Source organism: Lampris incognitus, chromosome 2 (assembly GCF_029633865.1).
Source record: "Lampris incognitus isolate fLamInc1 chromosome 2, fLamInc1.hap2, whole genome shotgun sequence".
Taxonomy (NCBI): Eukaryota; Metazoa; Chordata; class Actinopteri; order Lampriformes; family Lampridae; genus Lampris; species Lampris incognitus.
The window spans coordinates 115504337-115526240 of record NC_079212.1 but is presented as its reverse complement, the minus strand read 5'-3'; the positions used below and the strand labels follow the sequence as shown (position 1 = coordinate 115526240).

General features: G+C 44.5%; 1 protein-coding gene across 1 annotated transcript in view; it reads right to left on the bottom strand.

Annotated features, from left to right (window-relative positions):
• lhfpl4a (LHFPL tetraspan subfamily member 4a) overlaps nucleotides 1-957 on the bottom strand; it is a 79846-nt gene extending 78889 nt beyond the window's left edge. The window contains exon 1 of the mRNA XM_056301343.1: nucleotides 549-957. Coding sequence (XP_056157318.1) covers nucleotides 549-954 — 406 coding nt within the window. The 5' untranslated portion in view covers nucleotides 955-957. The remainder of the gene's footprint in view (nucleotides 1-548) is intronic.
• Nucleotides 958-21904: the final 20947 nt, after the last annotated feature.

Below are 21904 nucleotides of genomic sequence, written 5' to 3'. Positions count from 1 at the left end.
CCACCTCACCCAATCTGGAAAACCTATTTCGTTGTATTGTGCACGAGACAAATCTGAGATTATTTTATTCACAATCTCAGCTCTGATCAGAGATGATAGATCCACACTGTGTGGTCTGATAAATCCTCTCATCACAGACATTCATCGAAGTGAATCTTTACATGAATCAACGAGTTGAAGATGTAGTGCAAAGCAAGTGTGGATCATGACTAACGTGGTCTAGTCGGGTGGGCAGACGGCACCAAAATAGAAAGTGTGATCTTTGATGCAACACTGCTGGCGACGCTTCATTAACATAACGCAACATAATTAATGTACCAAACCGTTTCATCCACTCGGCTAAATGACTTCATTAGTAAAATAAACGGAACTCTGGTGTTATTAACGTGATAGGAAAGACTTTGAGGAAAGCATACGTGCGCGCAAAGAAAAAGCAAAACAGATGGGGGGGGTAGGGGCGGGAGCACTAGTGTTGAACAAGACTGTTCGTGCACAGAATGAATGATGCGCTACCATTGCGCCCATCGTCCCGTGGAGCAAGCTCTTACCGCATAGCAGCTGCATCCAGGCGCACGTCTTGTAGACAGTGGCGGTGTTGCAGAAGAAAAAGAGCACGAAGCAAGCGATGCAGCTCAGGATGAGCACCATGGACAGCAACACGAAGAAGGAGGCCGCCTTGAAGGCGACCGATGGGATGGAGCCGAAATCGGAGAAGGTTCCCTGGCAGGTGAGCTCCCGGTTGGAGTTCCCGATGCCCACGCAGTAGTGGAACAAGCCGAAGTAACCAGCGTGTGGGGTGGTCACACTGTCGCCAATCCAGTAGGGCTGAATGAACACCACCACGTTGATAATGGCCAAACAGATGGTGAATATGGCCCAAAGGACCCCAATGGCCCGAGAGTTCCGCATATAATTGTCATGGTAGATTTTGGAGGCTTCTTGCGAGGGCAGCATTTTTTCCCTCCCTCCACAACAATATTATCTATAGTGTTCCCCTCGTCTGATCTGCTGTCTTCAACGATCCCTCAGCTGCGCTTTCGGAATCCGTGGGCTGGAAAGATGAAGAGAAATTTAAAAAAAAACCACTTGTATAATTAAAGCAAAATGGCCCAACGGTCCCATCAAGAACAAGCAAGTAAATAATTCCGATTCTGCTGTTGACGATGTAGTCTCACTTAATCCGAGTGATTTTTAAATCAATCAATCAATTCTGCGGGCGAAGGGCGATTTAATCGCGATAGGGAAATCCTTCTCCTGCCCTCCTAACGCGTAAAGACCCAATACCAGAGTCGACCCAGCTCACATAGCCAAAAACAACTGTATAAAGTAGACAGGATGAGAAGCATCTTTTTTTTCTCCACCGTTCACCACCGTTTTAGTGTTAATATTGAAACGGTGTAACGCCTCGTAGTAGAAACAAGCTGTCGAGCATCCTGTGATGAATCCTCCACAAAATGAAGAAAGAACCAATTAAGGAAAACGACAACATGTACTCCAGGCGCCCGGCAGGAGCGATGCGACTCCTCTCAGCGGTGGAGAATAAAGATTTGGCAGTCCTTTCTCTCATTGCACACTCCGACACATCATGTTTGAGGTTGTGGATGCTTGTCTTGTGGTTCGCTCTCTCACTCTCTCTCTGTCTCTCTGTCTCTGTCTGTCTGTCTGTCTGTCTGTCTGTCTGTCTGTCTGTCTGTCTCTCTCTCTCTCTCTCTCTCTCTCTCTCTCTCTCTCTCTCTCTCTCTCTCTCTCTCTCTCTCTCTCTCTCTCTCTCTCTCTCTCTCTCTCTCTCTCTCTCTCTCTCTCTCTCTCTCTCTCTCTCTCTCTCTCTCCCCCTCTCTCTCTCTCTCTCCCCCTCTCTCTCTCCCCCCCCGCCTGCCTCTCCGTGCGCGCACGCGTTCGGGTGTATGTATGTTCAGCATAGTGGCTCATGTAGAAATGCAGAAATGTAATAGGCTTTACTTAATTTACCCCCAAGAAAACACACACACACACACACACACACACACACACACACACACACACACACACACACACACACACACACACACACACACACACACACACACACACACACACACACACACACACACACACACACACACACACACACTGTCATTTGTAAGCCCACTCAAGTCAAGTAGGATGGCGGTGAGATTTCATTGAGGACGGCAAAGATGGCGACAGAGTAGTAGACGCTATTTCGGAACTTTCCTCCAACTTACACAGAAACGTAGCATTCCAGACTTATTCTGCTGATCTGAAGTAATGTCTCACACTTATTCAGCTAAACGCAAAAGTGAAGGTCGCTCACCTGCTACTCAAGAAAACAAACAGAACAACAACAAAAAACCCGCCTCTCTCAAAAAAAGGGAAAACGGAACAAGAAACGGCAGACAACATCGTGGCTGTGCTAGCGATCGAGCAGCAAGGCTCTTCGATTGGAAAATCTATTGAGGAACTCAAATCTTCAACCAACGTCCTCTCTGCCGACATGCAAGATGTAAAAGGTTCAGTACAACACACGGTGGGTAGAGTCAGCAAAGCCGAAGGAAAAAAAAATCCAGTCCTTGGAAAACAAAGTCTCGGAGATGGCGCGCTCTAAAAGGAGGTGGAATCTGCGCCTACGTGGTCTCCCTGAAGAAGAAGGGGGAGGAAGTGAGGATGAAGGTGATCGACAAAACGTGGCTCCAAGCTGTAAAGAGAAGTTTCAGGTAGTAACTGTTTCGGTTCACAGGCTTGGTAGAAAACACCCAGCCAAAGCACAAGCCCGCGATATCGTCCTTCAGTTTTCTATGATGCATTTTCGTGACATGGTCTGGAAGATGTCCAAACACTCTGAGTACCTGAAGCAAATAACTCTCCGCTTCAAGGAGGATCTCACTCCGGAGGATCGCGAAACACCGAACCGATTGTGGCCAATAATCAAGCAAACCCGCCAGGAGAAGAAGCTTGCCTTCTTTGTCGGAGGCAGAGCCTTTGTAGATAACAAGGGCTGACCAGATGCTCGCATACGGTTTCAGCTGGAGGATAAGTTCTACTTTCTGCACATAACCAGCATTCAGGTTACAGTAACGTTTGTTTTGTTCAATAATTTCCTTTATAAAGTTCTTTTCAGTTAATGCTCAAGGTTTGAGAGACATTACTAAACGAAAGGCATTATTTCTTTATGCAAATAAACTTTGATGCTGACCTTTGTCTGATCCAGAAAACTCATTCTCCTGTTGAAGATCATAACTTTTGGAAATCACGATCGGGGAGGACTTGTGGATGTCACATGGAAATCAGCGTTGAGCAGGAACACGAATTCTTAAGCACAAATTCAGTGGTAATTGGTTAATATCATATTCTTTATCCTACTCACACTATAAAGCTGAAATTATTCCGACACCTCTAACGGACCATAAAGCCATTCTACTGAATTTGAATATGTCATCACATGGAGTAAATAAAAGGACTCCTGCTTATTGGAAGCTTAATAATTCCATTGCTAAACAATGACTATAAAATTATTGCATTATGTATAGCCAATAAATTAAAGAAACTCCTAAACTATACTGCTCAAAAAAATAAAGGGAACACCTAAAAACACAATATAGACCTCGATGAATGAAATATTTCAGCTGAAAATCTTTATTTATTAGACAGAGGAATGTGTTTAGAGCAAAATAACCTAAAAATGATCAATGGAAATCAAAATCATTAGCCCATTAAGGTCTGGATTCAGAATCATACTCAAAATCAAAGTGGAAAATGAGAACATAGGCTGATCCAACTTCTGTGGAAATTCTTCAAGACGATTCAAAATGAGGCTCAGTAGTGTGTGTGGCCTCCACGTGCCTGTATGCACTCCCTACAACGTCTGGGCATGCTCCTGATGAGACGACGGATGGTCTCCTGAGGGATCTCCTCCCAGACCTGGATCAGGGCATTGGTCAACTCCTGGACAGTCTGTGGTGCGACATCGCGTTGGCGGATGGTACGAGACATGATGTCCCAGAGGTGCTCGATTGGATTCAGGTCTGGGGAACGTGCAGGCCAGTCCATAGCATCAATGCCCTCGACATACAGGAACTGCTGACACACTCTGGCCACATGAGGACAAGCATTGTCATGCATGAGCAGGAACCCAGGGCCCACTGCACCAGCATATGGTCTGACAATGGGTCTGAGGATCTCATCCCGGTACCTAATGGCAGTCATGATACCTCTGGCTAGCACGTAGAGGTCTGTGCGGCCCTCAAAGGATATGCCTCCCCAGACCATCACTGACCCACTGCCAAACCGGTCATGCTGGAGGATGTTGCAGGCAGCAGAACGTTCTCCACAGCGTCTCCAGACTCTCACGTCTGTCACATGTGTTCAGTGTGAACCTGCTCTCATCTGTGAAGAGCACAGGGCGCCAATGGCGAATCTGCCAACCAAGATGTTCTCTGGCAAAGGTCAATCGGGCTGCACGGTGTTGGGCTGTGAGCACAGGCCCCAATTGTGGATGTCGGGCCCTCATACCATCCTCATGCATTCTGTTTCTCACTGTTTGAGCAGAAACCTGCACATTAGTGGCCTGTTGAAGGTCGTTTTGTAGGGCTCCGGCAGTGCTCCTCCTGTTCCTCCTTGCACAAAGGACCAGATAGCGGTCCTGCTGCAGGGTTGTTGTCCTCCTGCGGCCCCCTCCACGTCTCCTGGTGTACTGGCCTGTCTCCTGGTACCTCCTCCATGCTCTGGACACTGTGCTGGGAGACACATCAAATCTTCTTGCCACAGCACGCATTGATGTGCCATCCTGGATGAGCTGCACTACCTGAGCAACTTCTGTAGGTTGCAGATACCGCCTCATGCCACCTCTAGTGGTGAGGGCACTAGCAAAATGAAAAACTAACCTAAGATCGGCCAGAAAAGATGAGGACAGGCAAATGGTCTGTGGCCACCACCTGCAAATCCATTCCTTTTATAGGGGTTGTCTTGCAAATTGTCTAATTTCCACCTGGTGGAAATTAGACAATTTACCAACAGGTGAAATTGATTCACAAATCAGTGTTGCTTCCTAACCGGACAGGTTGATATCTCAAAAGTGTGATTGACTTGGAGCTACATTGCATTGCTTATGTGTTCCCTTTATTTTTTTGAGCAGTGTACATTATTGATGAATCTCAAAATGGCTTTATGTCTGGTAGATATATAACTGATAATATAACACTCGTCCTTGATATCTTAGACTATTCAGATTTAGTACTAGCCAATAGTTTCATTCTCGATTTCCACAAGGCCTTTGACTCTATAGAGCATCAATTTATGTTCAAAGCAATTGCTTTATTTGGCTTTGGAGAACATTTAAAAAATCATCCATTTATTCATCATCAGCCGCTTCTCCGGGGTCGGGTCACGGTGGCAGCAAGCTAAGTAGGGCACTCCAGACGTCCCTCTCCACAGCAACAGCCTCCAGCTCCTCCTGGCGGATCCCAAGGCGTTCCCAGGCCAGATTGGACATGTAATCCCTCCAGCGAGTTTTGGGTCTACCTCGCTGTCTCTTCCCAGTTGGCTGTGCCCGGTAAACCTTAAAAGGACGGCGCCCAGGAGGCATCCTAATCAGATGCCCGAACCACCTCAACTGGCTCCTTTCAACGCGAAGGAGCAGCAGCTCTACTCTAAGCTCCCTCCGGATGTCCGAGCTCCTCACCCTTATCTCTAAGGCTGAGCCCAGACACCCTACGGAGGAAACTCATTTCAGTCACTTGTATCCGCGAATTCACCCTTTCGGTCACTACTCAGAGCTCATGACCATAGATGAGGGTTGCAACGAAGATTGACTGGTAAATTGAGAGCTTTGTCTTCCGGCTCAACTCCTTCTTCACCACAACGGTCCGGTACAACGTCCGCATTGCTGCTGATGCTGTACCAATCCGCCTGTCAATCTCCCGCTTCATCCTACCCTCACTCCTGAACAAGAAACCGAGATGAAAATTTTAAAAAAAATCAATACGCGCTTTATATGCGTTTGGGAATACTTCGATTAAGTTACCTCATGGAACTACAAAAAGATTTAGAATAGAATGGGGGATCCGTCAGGGATGTCCCATCTCCGCATATTTATTTTTACTTCTCATGAAAATTTTAGCCTATGACATTAAAAAGAGTAGCTTAAAAGGAATCCCAATAGCAGGAAGAATAATCTCTCTGAGTCAGCTAGCAGACGATACCTCTCTATTTCTGTAAGATAAATCTCAAATTGATATTGCAGTTAAACTCTTTGATACATTTTCTGCAGCTTCTGGTCTCAAGCTTAACTTATGCAAATATGAATTGCTCCCCATCAAGGCCTGCAATGATGCAGAAGTTTCAGGAATTCTTGTAAAATTTAAAGTTAAATACCTTAATCCACTTATTTCTTAACTACAGCAGAGATTTATCGATTCAGAGAGACTTAACCATAACTGGACAAGTGTTGCTCTCCAAAGCTGAAGGTCTATCTAGACTTGTCTATGCCAGCTCAGCTCTCGATGTCTCAAAAGATATTTGTACAAAAATTGATAGACCTTGTTTTATTTTATATGGAAAAGGAAATCTCATTTCATTCGAAAAAATGTAATGATTAACAAGCTCAGTAATGGTAGTTTCAATGTTTTAGACTTTCATACTCTACACTCCACTTTTAAAATTAAATGAAACAAAAAATACTTGACAAATCCAGATTCGTTATGGAACTTTATATCAACATATGTATTTGACGCATTAGGAGGATTACTGTTACGGCTCGCCCACCCCGCGCCGTGGCCCGCCCACCCCGCGCCGGCAGCCAATCAGCTCGTCAGGGCCGGGCTTAGCCGTCAGGGCTGGGTTTAAGTTTGGTGGCCTCCCACGCGACCGTTGTCAGTTCGTGTTGTAACCTCCTCGCAGTAGCGGCTACTCCTCCCTCACGGTCCTTTTCTCTCCTAACTCACCCCAGCCCTTGGTTTATGTTTCCCCGTGGAAGTATCCTGCCGTGTTTCCGTTTTGGATTACCCGCGAGTTTTTCCCTTTGGACTTTCCGTTTTTCTTGTCGCTCATTGCCTCCCTGTGTTTGACTATTTGTACGCGTAAGGAATAAAGTACGCCAGTTTTCGGCTAACCCCATCTCTGTCTGGTGTCGTGCGCTTGGGGTCTTCCACAAACCCTAACAATTACATTTTATATTAAGATGTAATTACAATATAGAAAAGCTCCCTGCAAAACTCTCCAATTTTCATAAACAGTTACTATTATTCTGGTCCTTGGTATACAAACATAATTTCCCCCCTCACAAATACTACATTTGGAATAACCAGGATATATGTTTCAAGCACAAATCATTGTTTTTTAAGAAACTGGTTGATAATGGCATACTTGTCTGTCAGTTGTTTAACAAGTTATGTCATATGTTTACTTATAATGAATTCTTATCAGAACATAACATTCCTGTACTTCCTAGAGAATTCGCTATTGTCTTCGATGCTATTCGGTCAGTTATTACATTTCTATTTTTATCGTCAACCAGAGATATTATCATTCAAACTACTCCACCAGAATTATACATATGGAATTCAGATCCTTTTTTGAGTAGAAAAACTTATAATAGATGTATAAGGTAAATAATTCAGAGGGGCACAATTAGTAAACCTGCTTCTGTTTTTGTTTGGAATAGACTGGGAAAAAACATGGTTATTGCCCAAGAACTATTTTGTTTCAAATACGGTGCAAGAGGTGTCTTTGAAAATATTACACAAGTGTTATCTCGTTAATTCTGTTATTTTAAAATATAGACTAAATGTTGATCCTCATTGTTCATTCTGTCATCACACAGATGAAATGTTAACTCTTCTTTTTTGGGACTGTACCTTTTGTCAAACTTTTTGGTATGACGTTAATCTGTTGTTAAACAGAAATTTATATATTCAGCTCAAACTCAAAATTGAATTCATTTTATATGGTCTCTTTAATGATGAAATGCCTGTCAAGAAAATGTCTGTCATTAATCTTGTTTCTCTAGTGGCAAATTTCCACATACATGCCAGCAAATTTGCAAAACAAAAACCCAACCTTACTGTTTTCATGTCTTACTTGAAATCCTACATGGACACACTAAAATGCTGCACAAACTCAAAAGCTGTGAAAACTAGAGCCTTATGTAATGAATTTGATTTAATTTGATTTGTAATGTATTTTAATTTAACTTTGTTTATGTCTGCATTGTTTTATTTCTTTATCCTTTTATGTATTTTCTTTTTATATATTATGATTTATCAACACCTCGAGCGTACACTGCCTTGTTGAAATTGTGACCATTTTGTAAGTTCAATTGTGTAAATAAAGTTTATTATAAAAAAAGTCAAGTCAAGTCAATTTTATTTGTATAGCCCAATATCACAAATTACAAATTTGCCTCAAGGGGCTTGTCAAATGACAGTGAAGGGAATATTAAATCAAGTCAAGTCAATTTTCTTTGCATAGCCCAATATCACAAATTACAAATGGGTTTGGCAAAAAAAGAGCTTTAATTTTGATAGCTTAATTGATTTGCATAGGTCTATTTTAACCCTCAGGTTGAATCAAGTGGAAACACTAAATGCCTTATTCCATTGAGTTTCATTTTAAGCTGTGAAAGGATTTGAGGGTGCATACCACATTCGTGGTTGCCTTATTAACAATTTCAATAGATTAACTGCACCTTGGGTTGTTTTTTTTTTGTTTTGTTTTTTTTGCTTTTCTTGATATACTAGATAAGGGCATATTTTTTAGATGAATGTCGAAATAGGCTTATATCATCCAAAACACACTAAATTCAAAGGTGTGGGATAGCACACGTAGGCCATTTGCCAATGAAAGGGACAATGGGAAATTTAAAGTTACATAGCCGAAGGCAATCAATTTAATCACCCAGACACTTATTTTGTTTGTTGAAGGTAGTGGCAATTTAAATAAATGCCCTGTTTGTGTCCAGCAATGAGTAAGGCACAATCTCTTTTATTCTTCGGACCTCTAGGAGAAACTGTTGAGGAAATGGTGATTTTTATTTTTAATTCCCTCAAATGAATAATAAAAGTCGTTACAGTGTCGACTTTATACTTAGGATGTCTTATTTTATTTCTCACTCAAACACTTTGTCTGTTATCTATGTCGCAGCACTATTCTACTCTGCTCTATTCTATGCTATTCCACTCCCCCCAATCAGCCGAGGCATGGGACAATTTTCCCAATTGCTGATTTTTAACACCTGGTTATCAACTACATGTCAAAGTCATCAACTTTGTGAACATTTTTAATCTATTCTAGACTCGCCTAGGCTTTTTGAAGAGTTGGTCTCCGTCTCAACTTTTTGGGGTCACATGTACTACTACCCCTACTACCACTTTTGGCTGCTCCCGTTAGGGGGCGCCACAGCGGATCACCCATTTCCATCTCTTCCTGTCCTCTGCATCTTCCTCTGTCACAACAGACAACTGCATGTCCTCTCTCATCACATCCATAAACCTTCTATTTGGCCTTCCTCTTTACCTCTTCCCTGGCAGCTCCATATTCAGCATCCTTCTCACAATATACCCAGCATCTCTCCTCAACACATGTCCAAGCCATCTCAATCTTGTCTCTTTTGTTTTGTCTCCAAACCGTCAAACCTGAGCTGTCTCTCTAATATACTCGTTCCTAATCCTGTCCTTCTTCATCGCTCCCAAGCCACCTCCAGCTCTACCTCCTGTCTTTTAATCAGTGCCACTGTCTCCAAACCATATAACATAGCTGGTCACACTACCATCTTGTAAACATTCTCTTTAACTCTTGCTGGTACCCTTCTGTCACAAATCACTCCTGACACTCTTCTCAATCCACTCCACCCTGCCTGCACTCTCTCCTTCACCTCTCTTCCATGCTCCCTGTTACTTTGGACAGTTTACCCCAAGTATTTAAACTCATACGCCTTCATCACCTCTACTCCTTGCATCCTGACCATTCCACTGTCCTCCCTCTCATTCACACATACGTATTCCATCTTGCCCCTACTGACTTTCATTCCTCTTCTCTCCAGTGCATACCTTCACCTCTCCAGTACCTTCTCAACCTGCGCCCTACTCTCGCTACAGATTACAATGTCATCCACAAATATCATAGTCCACGGAGACTCCTACATGATCTCGTCTGTCAACCTGTCCATCACCATTGCAAACAAGAAAGGGCTCAAAGCCAATCCTTGATGTAATCCCACCTCCACCTTGAACCCATCTGTCATTCCAACTGCACACCTCACCACTGTCACACTTCCCTCGTACATATCCTGCACCACTCCTACATACTTCTCTGCAACTTCCGACTTCCTCATATAATACTACACCTCCTCTCTCAGCACCCTGTCATATGCTTTCTCTAAATCCACAAAGACACAATGTAACTCCTTCTGACCTTCTCTATACTTCTCAGTCAACATTCTCAAAGCAAACATTACATCTGTAGTGCTCTTTCATGGCATAAAATGATACTGCTGCTCACAAATTGCTGCCTCTCCTCTTAACCTAGCTTCTATTACTTTTTACTTTATTACTCTTTCCCCTATCTTCATGCTTTGGCTGGTCAACTTTATGGCTCTGTAGTTGCTACAGCTCTGCACATCACCCTTGTAGTATACTGATACTAAATGCTTAGCTGAATGATAATCATTAGTAGACCAACAGCGCTACCTAGTGGTGGTTAAGCTAGGCTCTAATATACCCCGGATGTTGACTGCTGCGCCAGTCGGAGAGTTACAATAAAGAGGACCAGACGTTGGGAATTGGTCTCCGGCTCAATCACTGTTATGGATATATTAGCAGTATAAGATACATCCAGATAATATAGAGAATATATTACAGTGGCGACGAGGATGGGATACCTTTAATGTGAGAAGGTAATCCCAGTAGTTAATAAAAGCGAACGAAGCAACGTGACGCTACAAGCTAGCTTACAGCCAGCTAGCAAGAAAAGACTAGCTAGCTAAGCCAAGCACAAGCATGGCGCATTTCATCGGCAATATTGCTGAATACAAGGAAGGTAAAGAGGACTTCGAGTCGTACCTTGAAAGATTGGAGCAATGGATGATCGTTAATGAAGTGGAGGACGGTAAAAAGGCCAATGTTTTCCTGTCTGTGATAGGCGCAGAAGCCTATGGCCTACTAAAGAACCTCTGCATACCAGAAAAACCGAGTAGCCTCACGTATGGAGTACTGAGTGGGAAACTAGCATCCCATTATAAACCCAAGCCACTAATCATAGCTGAACGTTTTAGATTTCAGAAAAGAAACCAACTAGAAAATGAGTCAGTGTCTGATTATGTGGTTGCTTTAAAGCACCTGTCCACACATTGTGAATTCGGTCAGCATTTAAATGAAACACTGAGAGACCGATTTGTTAGTGGTTTAAAGGTGGAGGCTATTCAGAGAAAGTTGCTCGCAGAACACAATCTGACTTTTGCAAAAGCATGTGAGCTGGCCTTATCTATGGAAATGGTGTCAAAGAATACGCTAGAGTTTGCCAGCAAACCAAGCGGAGCTGCAACTGTGAATAAGATAGACAAGAAGAGAACAAGCAAGGGTGCGGGGAGAAGCAAGTCGTCCACCAGTGAGTGGAAAAGCAAGCAACCTACCAGTGATAACTCTAGACCACAGAGAACAGAAACGCACCAACCCTGTTACCGATGTGGAGGTAACAACCATGCAGCTCAAGTATGTAGGTATAAAACCGAGACATGCCACAAGTGTTCCAAGGTAGGGCACATAGCAAGAATGTGTAAAACTAAAAATAGACAGGGACATACACAGTATGCGGCTGAAGACCACAGTCCAAGTGAGAGAGGAGATGGAAATGAGGATGAACTGTTTGGTGCGTATCCAATGAATACAGTGTACCCCACGAATACAGTTGGTAATGGAAAAAAGGACATTGAGGTCAATATTAAGTTAGAAGGAAACCCTGTAGACATGCAGCTTGACACAGGAGCTGCCGTAACCCTGGTATCTGAGATAGTGTACAAGGAACATCTCTCACACCTGCCACTGAAAGAAAGTAAAGTGCGTCTGTCAACCTTTTCCGGTGAGAACATTCCCTTGATGGGCCAAGTGACTGTCAATGCGAAATATGACAACCAGAGTGGAGATTTACCTCTTATGATTGTGAAAGGTGACAGACCAGCCCTCCTTGGCCGTAACTGGCTGGCCAATTTTAAACTAGACTGGGCAAGCATATTCTCAGTTACACCAGCAGGGGGCAGTGATAACACAGATGTAGAGGCAGTGTTACAGAGACACAAAGCAGTATTTGCTGAGGAGCCTGGCACTATTCGTGAATTTAAGGCAAATATCAAAGTGAAGCCAGATACAAAACCTGTTTTCAGAAAGGCAAGACCAGTGCCGTACGCACTAAAAGACGCAGTTGAAAAAGAGCTAGATAGGCTGGAAAAAGCTGGTATTATCTCAAAGATAAACCATAGTCAGTGGGCTGCCCCGATAGTAGTTGTACCCAAATCAGACAAGTCAATTCGTATCTGTGGAGACTATAAAGTCACGGTTAATCAGAGTGTGGAAGAGGAGACCTATCCACTACCGAACGCCAAGGATCTCTTCACCACACTGGCCGGGGGCACTCTCTTTAGCAAATTAGATCTCTCACATGCCTACCAACAGCTTGAGTTAGAGAAGGACTCAGAGAAGTATTTAACAATAAATACCCACAAAGGACTGTATGTTTATCACAGACTTTCATATGGAGTGTCGAGTGCACCTTCTATGTTCCAGAATGTGATGGACCAGATACTACAAGGCTTAGAGCACGTGACCTGCTTCCTCGATGACATACTAGTCACAGGCAGAACAAGAGAGGAGCACCTGAGGAACCTAGAGGAGGTTTTGAGCCGACTGGAGAGCTACGGGGTAAGAGTGAAAAGAGCAAAATGTGACTTCATGCAGGAGAAAGTAGAGTACCTGGGGCATCTGATAGATAAAGAGGGACTTCACCCCACTGAGACAAAGGTTTCTACCATTGTAAATGCACCCCAGCCCACAAACGTCACAGAGCTATGGTCATTCCTAGGACTGTTAAACTATTATGGCCGTTTCATGAAAGATCTGTCGACCGTATTGCAGCCACTACACCAACTCCTGAAGAAGGAAGTCGAATGGAAATGGACACCAGAGAGTGCAGCAGCATTCAAGGCTGCCAAAGAACAGTTAGTGAAAAGCTCAGTAGTAGTACACTACGACACGCAGAAACCACTGAGATTAGCTTGTGACGCATCCCCTTATGGGATAGGTGCGGTAATGTCGCACATAATGGAAAATGGGGACGAGAAACCAATCGCCTTTGTGTCACGTACGTTGACAGAGGCAGAGAGTAAATATAGTCAGATAGAGAAGGAGGCGTTGGCCATAATATTTGGCGTGACCAAATTTCATAAATATCTCTATGGCCACAAATTCAGTTTAATAACTGACCACAAACCCCTCCTTGCCATCTTAGGACCCAAGTCAGAAATCCCTACACTAGCCACTTTGCGTATGCAGAGATGGGCACTGAGGCTTGTGACTACAGTATAGAGTACAGAACGTCAGCGGACAATGCAAATGCGGATGCGTTATCTAGACTGCCGGGGAAAGAAAAGGACAACACAGCGGAGGAGAACAGCATCTTTTATTTCTCATTAGTAGATGAGCTACCCGTGCAGGCTACAGAGATTGCACAGAGCACTCTCAAGGACCCAGTCCTATGCAAGGTACTGGAACTGACCCGGTCTGGATGGCCGAGTTACATCAACGATGACATACTGAAACCGTACTTCAACCGAAGGAATGAACTGTCTGTGGAACAAGGATGCATTCTGTGGGGAATTCGAATTATCATCCCACCAGCACACAGAGAACGACTACTGTACGACCTACACCAAGGGCACCCTGGAGGGTGCAGGATGAAAAGTTTGGCGATGGGCTATTTATGGTGGCCTCAGTTGGACAGTGATATGGAACGTGCAGTGCAGCAATGTGATGCTTGTCAGAGTGTGAGGAAACTACCAGCAGTAGCACCACTACACTGCTGGCAGTGGCCTACGAGAGTGTGGCAGAGGCTACATATTGACTTTGCAGAGAAGGATCAGCAACACTTCCTAGTGTTAGTAGACAGTCATTCAAAATGGCTTGAGGTGATCCCCATGGCAACAACTACCGCCGCCAAAACGATCGAAGTGCTGCGGAGTATCTTTTCATCCTACGATCTTCCTGAGGAGATCGTCTCAGACAACGGTCCACAATTCACCTCGCTGGAGTACAAAACATTCCTGAAAAGCAACGGCATTAAGCAGACCTTGGTGCCAGCTTACTATCCTGCTTCTAATGGTGCCGCAGAGAGAGCAGTCCAGACGGTGAAAGCTTCGCTTCTGAAACAGCTGCTCGATGAGAAGAGACAAAACGTCACTATTACAGTGAAACACAGGCTCGCCAACTTCTTGTTGTCATACAGGACCACACCACACAGCGTTACAGGTTGCACACCAGCAGAACTGTTCCTCAAACGTCAGCCTAGGACCAGGTTCAGCCTGCTGAAGCCAGACCTCGCTCGAGTGGTGGGGGACAAACAACAAAAGCAGAAGGACTATCATGACCAACCCGCCTCGAAGCTGAGACATCTGTCAGAGGGGGACTCAGTACTGATCCGAAACTTCCGTGGAGGAAAGGAGAGGTGGACAAAAGGGACAGTGGAAAAGAGACTCGGACCAGTCACCTACCTGGTGTGGAATGGAGTGAACCAACATTCAGTCCACATTGACCATCTGCTGTTCAACCAACCCTCCAGTCCTCCTGAGGCATTTCAGTTTCAGGATGACCAGATGGGCATCAGCAACACCTACCCTGCAGTTGCGGATTTGGGAGGGAAAGGCACACCTGGAGCCGTAGGTGCTAGCCCGTACTCACCTGAAGATACACCAAGGATGCAGGCTCCGGAGAAGCTTGCAACACCCTTACGAGGTTCGGTGGGCAAGGCCGTGTCACCTCCTCACCGAGTATCCACTTCCCCTGAGGTGGTTGAGCGCCGGTACCCTCAGAGAGAGAGGGCACCTCCAAAACGACTGTCTCTGTAAGATCAGCCGAGTTCCTGAATAAAAGAGTTCCTGAGAGACTAAATTGTTCAACTTCTGTTCAGAAAAAAATGTGAAAAAGAGTTCCTGAGACTGATAAGTCAATGGGCAAATGTGGGTCGAAGTGGGTTGTGTAACCAGTAATGACCAAGTAAAAGATGTTGAAAGTAATTTGCCATATCAGCATGTTTTAGAGTGATAATATTTTATTAGGGGAACTTCATAGTTTAAGGGGGAGGAGTGTAGTATACTGATACTAAATGCTTAGCTGAATGATAATCATTAGTAGACCAACAGCGCTACCTATTGGTGGTTAAGCTAGGCTCTAATATACCCTGGATGTTGACTGCTGCGCCAGTCGGAGAGTTACAATAAAGAGGACCAGACGTACTTCTTCTCCACTCCTCAGGCATCCTCTCACTTTCCAAGATGTGTTACATAAACTAAACTTAGCACAAAAAGTAAGGAAATTTGTGTGTGGTAGATTATTTCTTTGTTATTAATGCTTCTTGGCAATAAATCTTATATCAGGCACCTGATTGTCAGCACCTGGGGTACCAGAAGCTTAAAACAAGAGTCAAGAGTAACAGAAAAATAAGCTGTTTGGCATTGGCAGACAAGATTTGGCAAATGTTTCCTGGGCGCAACCCACGTACTCAGTTCTGCTGCTCATCCCACAAATGCATGTTCCTTACAAATTTGGCACCATGTAAAAGGGAAATAAACAGGCTTTCCAACGGTATAAAATGTATTGCCAAGAAACATTGTTACAACAAAGAAATAATCTACCAAACACAAATTTCCTTACTTTTTGTGCTAAGTATAGTTAAAATCTCCACTACCATGTCTCCTAAACATCTCCATGCCTCCACAGGTATATCATCTAGACCAATGGCCTTTCCACTCTTCATCCTCTTCATAGCTGCCCTTACTTCCTCCTTGCTAATCCACCGCACTTCCTGATTCTCTATCCCCATATCATCCAACCTTCTCTCTCTCTCATTTTCTTCATTCATCAGCCCCTCAAAGTACCCCTTCCACCTTCTCAACACACTCTCCTCACTTTGTCAGCACATTTCCATTTCTATCCTTGATCATTTTTACCTGCTGCACACCCTTCCCAGCTCAGTCCCTCTGTCTAGCCAATCAATACAAGTCAATTTCTCCTTCCTTAGTGTCTAATCTCTCATACAACTCACCATATGCCTTTTCCTTTGCCTTTGCAACCTCTCTCATCGCTTCACGCTCTATCTCCTTGTACTCCTGTCTACTTTCTTCATCTCTCTGATTATCCCACTTCTTCTTTGCCAACCTCTTCCTCTGTGTACTTTGCTGTACTTCCTCATTCCACCACCAAGTCTCCTTGTCTTCCTTCCTCTGTCCTGATGACACACCAAGTACCTTCCTAGCTGTCTCCCCCATTATTTCTGCAGTGGTTGCCCAGCCATCAGGCAGCTCTTCACTACCACCCAGTGCCTGTCTTCACTACCACCCACTCCTCCCTGAATTCCACACAACAGTCTTCTTTCTTCACTTCCACCATTTGATCCTTGGCTTTGCCTTCACTCTCTTCCTCTTCTTGGTCTCCAAGGTCATCCTACAGACCACCATTTGATGCTGCCTTGCTACGTTCTCCCCTGTCACCACCTTGCCGTCTTCAATCCCTTTCAGATTGTGCCTTCTACATAAGATATAGTCTACCTGTGTGCACTTTCCTCCACTCTTGTACATCACTCTTTTTTCCTCCATCTTCTTGAAATATGTATTCACCACAGCCGTTTCCATCCTTTTCACAAAATTCACCACCATCTGTCCTTCCACATTTCTCTCCTTGACACCATACCTACCCATCACCTCCTCATCACCTCTATTCCCTTCACCAACATGCCTATTGAAGTCCACTCCAATCGCCACTCTCTCCTCCTTGGATACACTCTCCACCACTTCATCCAACTCACTTCAGAATTCTTCTTTTTCTTTCATCTCACACCCAACTTGTGGGGCATATGCGCTGATAACATTCATCAATACACCTTCGATTTCCAGCTTCATACTCATCACTGTCCAGTACTCTCTTCACCTCCAGCAAACTATTGACTTCCTCTTCCTTCAGAATTACCCCTACCCCATTTCTCCTCCCATTCGCACCATGGTAGAAGAGTTTGAACCCACCTCAGATTTTCCTGGCCTTACTCTCCTTCCACCTGGTCTCTTGCACACACAGTATACCTACCTTTCTTCTCTCCATCATATCAGCCAGCTCTCTCCCTTTACCAGTCATACTGCCAACATTCAAAGTTTCAACTATCACCTCCACGCTCCTACCCTTCCTCCTGTCCCACTGCCTCTGGACATGCCTTCGCCCTCTCCTTCTCTGTCACCCAACAGTAGCATAGTTTACACCAGCACTCTGCTGGCCAACAGTACCAGTGGCGGTCATTGGTAACCCGGGCCTTGACTGATCCGGTATGGAAATCTGATTTGTGATCTGCATATTAGATTTAGCAAAGATTTTACGCTGGATGCCTTTCCTGACACAACCCTCCCCATTTATCCGGGCTTGAGACCAGCACTAAGAATGCACTGGCTTGTGCATCCTCAGTGGCTGGGTTTTTGGGGTCACATATGCTGACAGCAAATTGGTTTTATAAATTAAAAAAAAAATTTGTTAAAGGGCTTGGGCTGAACAGAAATCATCTAGAGGCACACAGCCCCATTTGTTTCTGGTTATTTAGACTATAAAACCGATTTCGGGATCACATATGCTCACATCAAATTGGTTTTATAGTCTAAATAACCAGAAACAAACGGAGGTGTGTACCTCGAGATGATTTCCACTTATCATCCCTTCCTTTTAACTTATAGCATTGGTTCCACTTCTCAATTCTCCAAAAGGTCTGGGCCATGTTAAGTCATCAATTTTATTTGTGTAGCTTAATATCAAACATTACAAATTTGCCTCAGTTGGTTTTAGAGCAATACAACATCCTGTTTTTAGACCCTCGCATCGGATAAGGAACAACTCCCTCAAAAAACAAAAAAAAAAAAAAAAAAAAAAAACACTTTAACAGGGTGAAAAAGTAGGAAGAAACCCCAGGGAGAGTAAGAGAGGAGAAATCTCTCTCCCAAGATAGACAACGTGCAATGAATGTTGTGTTTACACAATTTACAGAATACAACATTTAAAGAGGATGACAGAATTATAATGGAATTCTAAGACATATGAAGAATATGATGAGGAGGATGCCAAGCATTGTCCAGATGCCACTGGAACAGCCCAGGACCTGAGCCATGTGACCACCATCACTATGTAGACCTGACAGGAGGACAGACTACATATGCACACAGAGGAGACTCACATCACACCATTCATATACACGGGAGAAGAGACAAAAAAATATTAGTCACACATCAGAGAGAGAGAGAGAGAGAGAGAGAGAGAGAGAGAGAGAGGCATAAAGCATTGAAACAGGATAACAAAATTATATGGATTTATAAGATATATAAATAACGCGATGAGGAGGATGCCAAGCGGCGTCCAGGTGGTGACCACAGTCACCATGGAGACTCAGAAGGAGGCCAAACTAACTACATCCGCACATGGGGGAGACTCACATCACACCATTCGCATACACAGGAGAAGAGATGGGAAAATACACTATTAAGAGAGAGAAAGGCATGTGAGAGAGAAGAGAACGGTTTGCAATATGCAATAATTTAAACTCTATATTCTTGATGGCAGAACAGTGCTTGGTAAATTCATTTAGACAGAAACTGACTTGCCATGCAGTACAGGTTATGAAGTACTCAAAGGCAACTAATTGTAGGTTAAGGCAAAAAGATGAGTTTTAAGTTTGGATTTAGAAGACTCAGCAGACTCTGATCGTCTGACAGCAGCAGGCTGGTTATTCCACAAGAATGGGAGCTGATAGGAAAAGGCCCTGCCACCAGCTGACTTCTTTTTAACTTTGGGTATACACAGGAGCCCTGTATTTTGAAGGAACATATTGTTTAAGGAGATCGACCCAGCCAGAGAATGCATGGGCCACTGCATTCTTAGTGCCAGTCCCAAGCCCAGATAAATGGGGAGGGTTGCATCAGGATAGGGCATCTCATCTCAGCTCATCTCATCTCATCTCATCATCAGCCGCTTCTCCGGGGTCAGGTCATGGTAGCAGCAAGCTAGGGCACTCCAGAGATCCCTGTCCCCAGCAATGCCCTCCAGCTCTTCCCGGGGGATCCCAAGGCGTTCCCAGGCCATATTGGACATGCAGTCCCTCCAGCAAATTCTGGGTCTACCCTGGGGTCTCCTCCCAGTTGGCCATGCACAGAAAACCTCCAAAGGAAGGTGCATAGGAGGCATGCTAATCAGATGCCCGAACCACCTCAACTGGCTCATTTCAACGTGAATGGGCAGCAGATCTACTCTGAGCTCCTTCCAGATATCCAAACTCCTCAGCCTAGCTCTAAGGCTGAGTCCAGACACCCTATGGAGGAAACTCATTTCAACTGCTTGTATCTGCAATCTCATCCTTTCGGTTACTACCCAAAGCTCATGACCATAGGTGAGGGTTGGAACGAAGATTGACTGATAAATTGAGAGCTTTGTCTTCCAGCTCAGCTCCTTCTTCACCACAATGGTCCAGTACAATGTCCGCATTACTGCTGATGCTGCACCAATCCGCCTGTCAATCTCCCTCTCCATCCTACCTTCATTCGTGAACAAGACCCTGAGATACTTGAACTCCTTCACTTGGGGCAACAACTCATCCCCAACCCGGAGAGAGCAATCCACCATTTTCTGGTAGAGAACCATGCCTCAGACTTGGAGGTGCTTACTCTCAGCCGGGCCATTTCACACTCAGCTGCAAACCACCCCAGTGCATGCTAGAGGTTGCGTTCTGATTTAGCGAACAAAACCACATCATCTGCGAAGATGATGTCAGGAAAGAAGTCAGGAAGGGCATCTGGCATGAAATCTGTGCCCTCTCCCTTGAGCCACATATCTGCCAAATGGTCTAATCCTCCTTCTACCACCTTTACAACATTGCGAAAATAAGACCGTCTCTCACACGCCCTGCTGCTGAGATACTGATCCATGTCTTCATCTCCTCCCGCCTTGATTACTGCAGCTCACTCCTCTTTGGCATCAGTGCTAGCTCTATCAAGAGACTCCAATTGGCCCAGAATGCATCTGCCCGACTTTTAACTTTCACCAAATCCTGGCCCCACATCACCACAGTCCTAAAAGACCTCCACTGGCTACCCATCTCCCACCGGTTCAATTACAAAATCCTGGTTCTTACTTATAAAGCCCTTCACTGGCTCCCCCATACCTCACCAACCTCTTCTCCCCCTACCAATCCTCTCGGTCCCTCAGATTCACCTCAGCTTCTCTTCTCTCTACCCCCAGGTCCAACCTCCGCGGCATTGGTGACCGAGCCTTCTCCAGAGCAGCTCCCAGGCTCTGGAACTCACTCCTCCAAATCATTAGAGACTCAGACTCCCTCCCACTCTTCCAATCCCATCTCAAGACACACCTCTTCTCCATTGCCTTCTCATGCCCCCCCCCTCATCCACCCCTAATCTGAGGCAGACTAAGGACTGGGCACTCGACCTGCTGCCCCCTCCTCTTGGAACTCTCTCCCCAAGTACATCAGACACTGCTGCGATCTGCCCACATTCAAGTCATTAATCAGGACTCACGTCTTCAGACTTCATCTGTAATTTATGTGATTTATGATGTTTGTTTTTCTTCCCCTTTTGTATCTGTCTAAATTGGAAAGTATTGCTGGCATCGTGTGTGGCTGCCGCTTCTCCCTATCTTGGCCTCCCTTCCCATCCACCCCTGTATGTCTGTGTTATGTTTATCTGTTTTCTTGTTTCACCCCATTTATTGCAAAGTGACTTTGAGTGTTAGAAAAGCGCTATATAAGTTTATTTATTATCATTATTATTATTATTAAATCAAATATGCGGATCATGAATCAGATTTCCATACTGGATTGGCCGAGGCCCGGGTTAGCAATGACCACCACCGGTACTGTTGGCTAGCAGGGTGCACGTGGAAACTATGCTACTGTTGGGCAAAGGAGATGGAGAGTGTGAATGTTGTGAATGTTGGCACCATGACTGGTAAAGGGAGAGAGCTAGCTGAAATGATGGAGAGAAGGTAGGTATACTGTGTGTGCAAGAGACCAGATGGAAGGGGAGTAAGGCCAGGAGCATCGGAGGTGTGCTCAAACTCTTCTACCATGGTGCAAAAGGGAGGAGAAATGGGGTAGGGGTAATTTTGAAAGAAGAGTATGTCAAGATTGTGTTGGAGGTGATGAGTATGAAGCTGGAAATCAAAGGTGTTTTGATGAATGTTATCAGCGCATATGCCCCGCAAGTTGGATGTGAGTTGGAAGATAAGGAAGAATTCTGGAGTGACGTGTCTTGATGCATGCTCAATAATCCAGGTAAAAAAATCAAGGAAAGCTGAATCAGTTTCTCTGGATACAGTTTTATTGACAGATACGTTTCATCAGTCGACTAAGGGACATCTTCAGTCTAAACTGATTGCATGTATTCCCATCCTTATAAACACTACAGTTGCATAAGGATAGAAACCAACGACCAGTTTCATATGCAAATATGGGTGTGACCATTAATTAGAGTTTCAATGGCCATGTATACTATTCACAGAGGATTAGGGAATGTTTACAATCACAACATTTTAAGATGTCTGTGAATGTTCTCCTTCATTCAGGTGATGGTTATCCAAAGGAGTTGAATGAAGTGCAACTGGACTTGGTATATATCCGTATA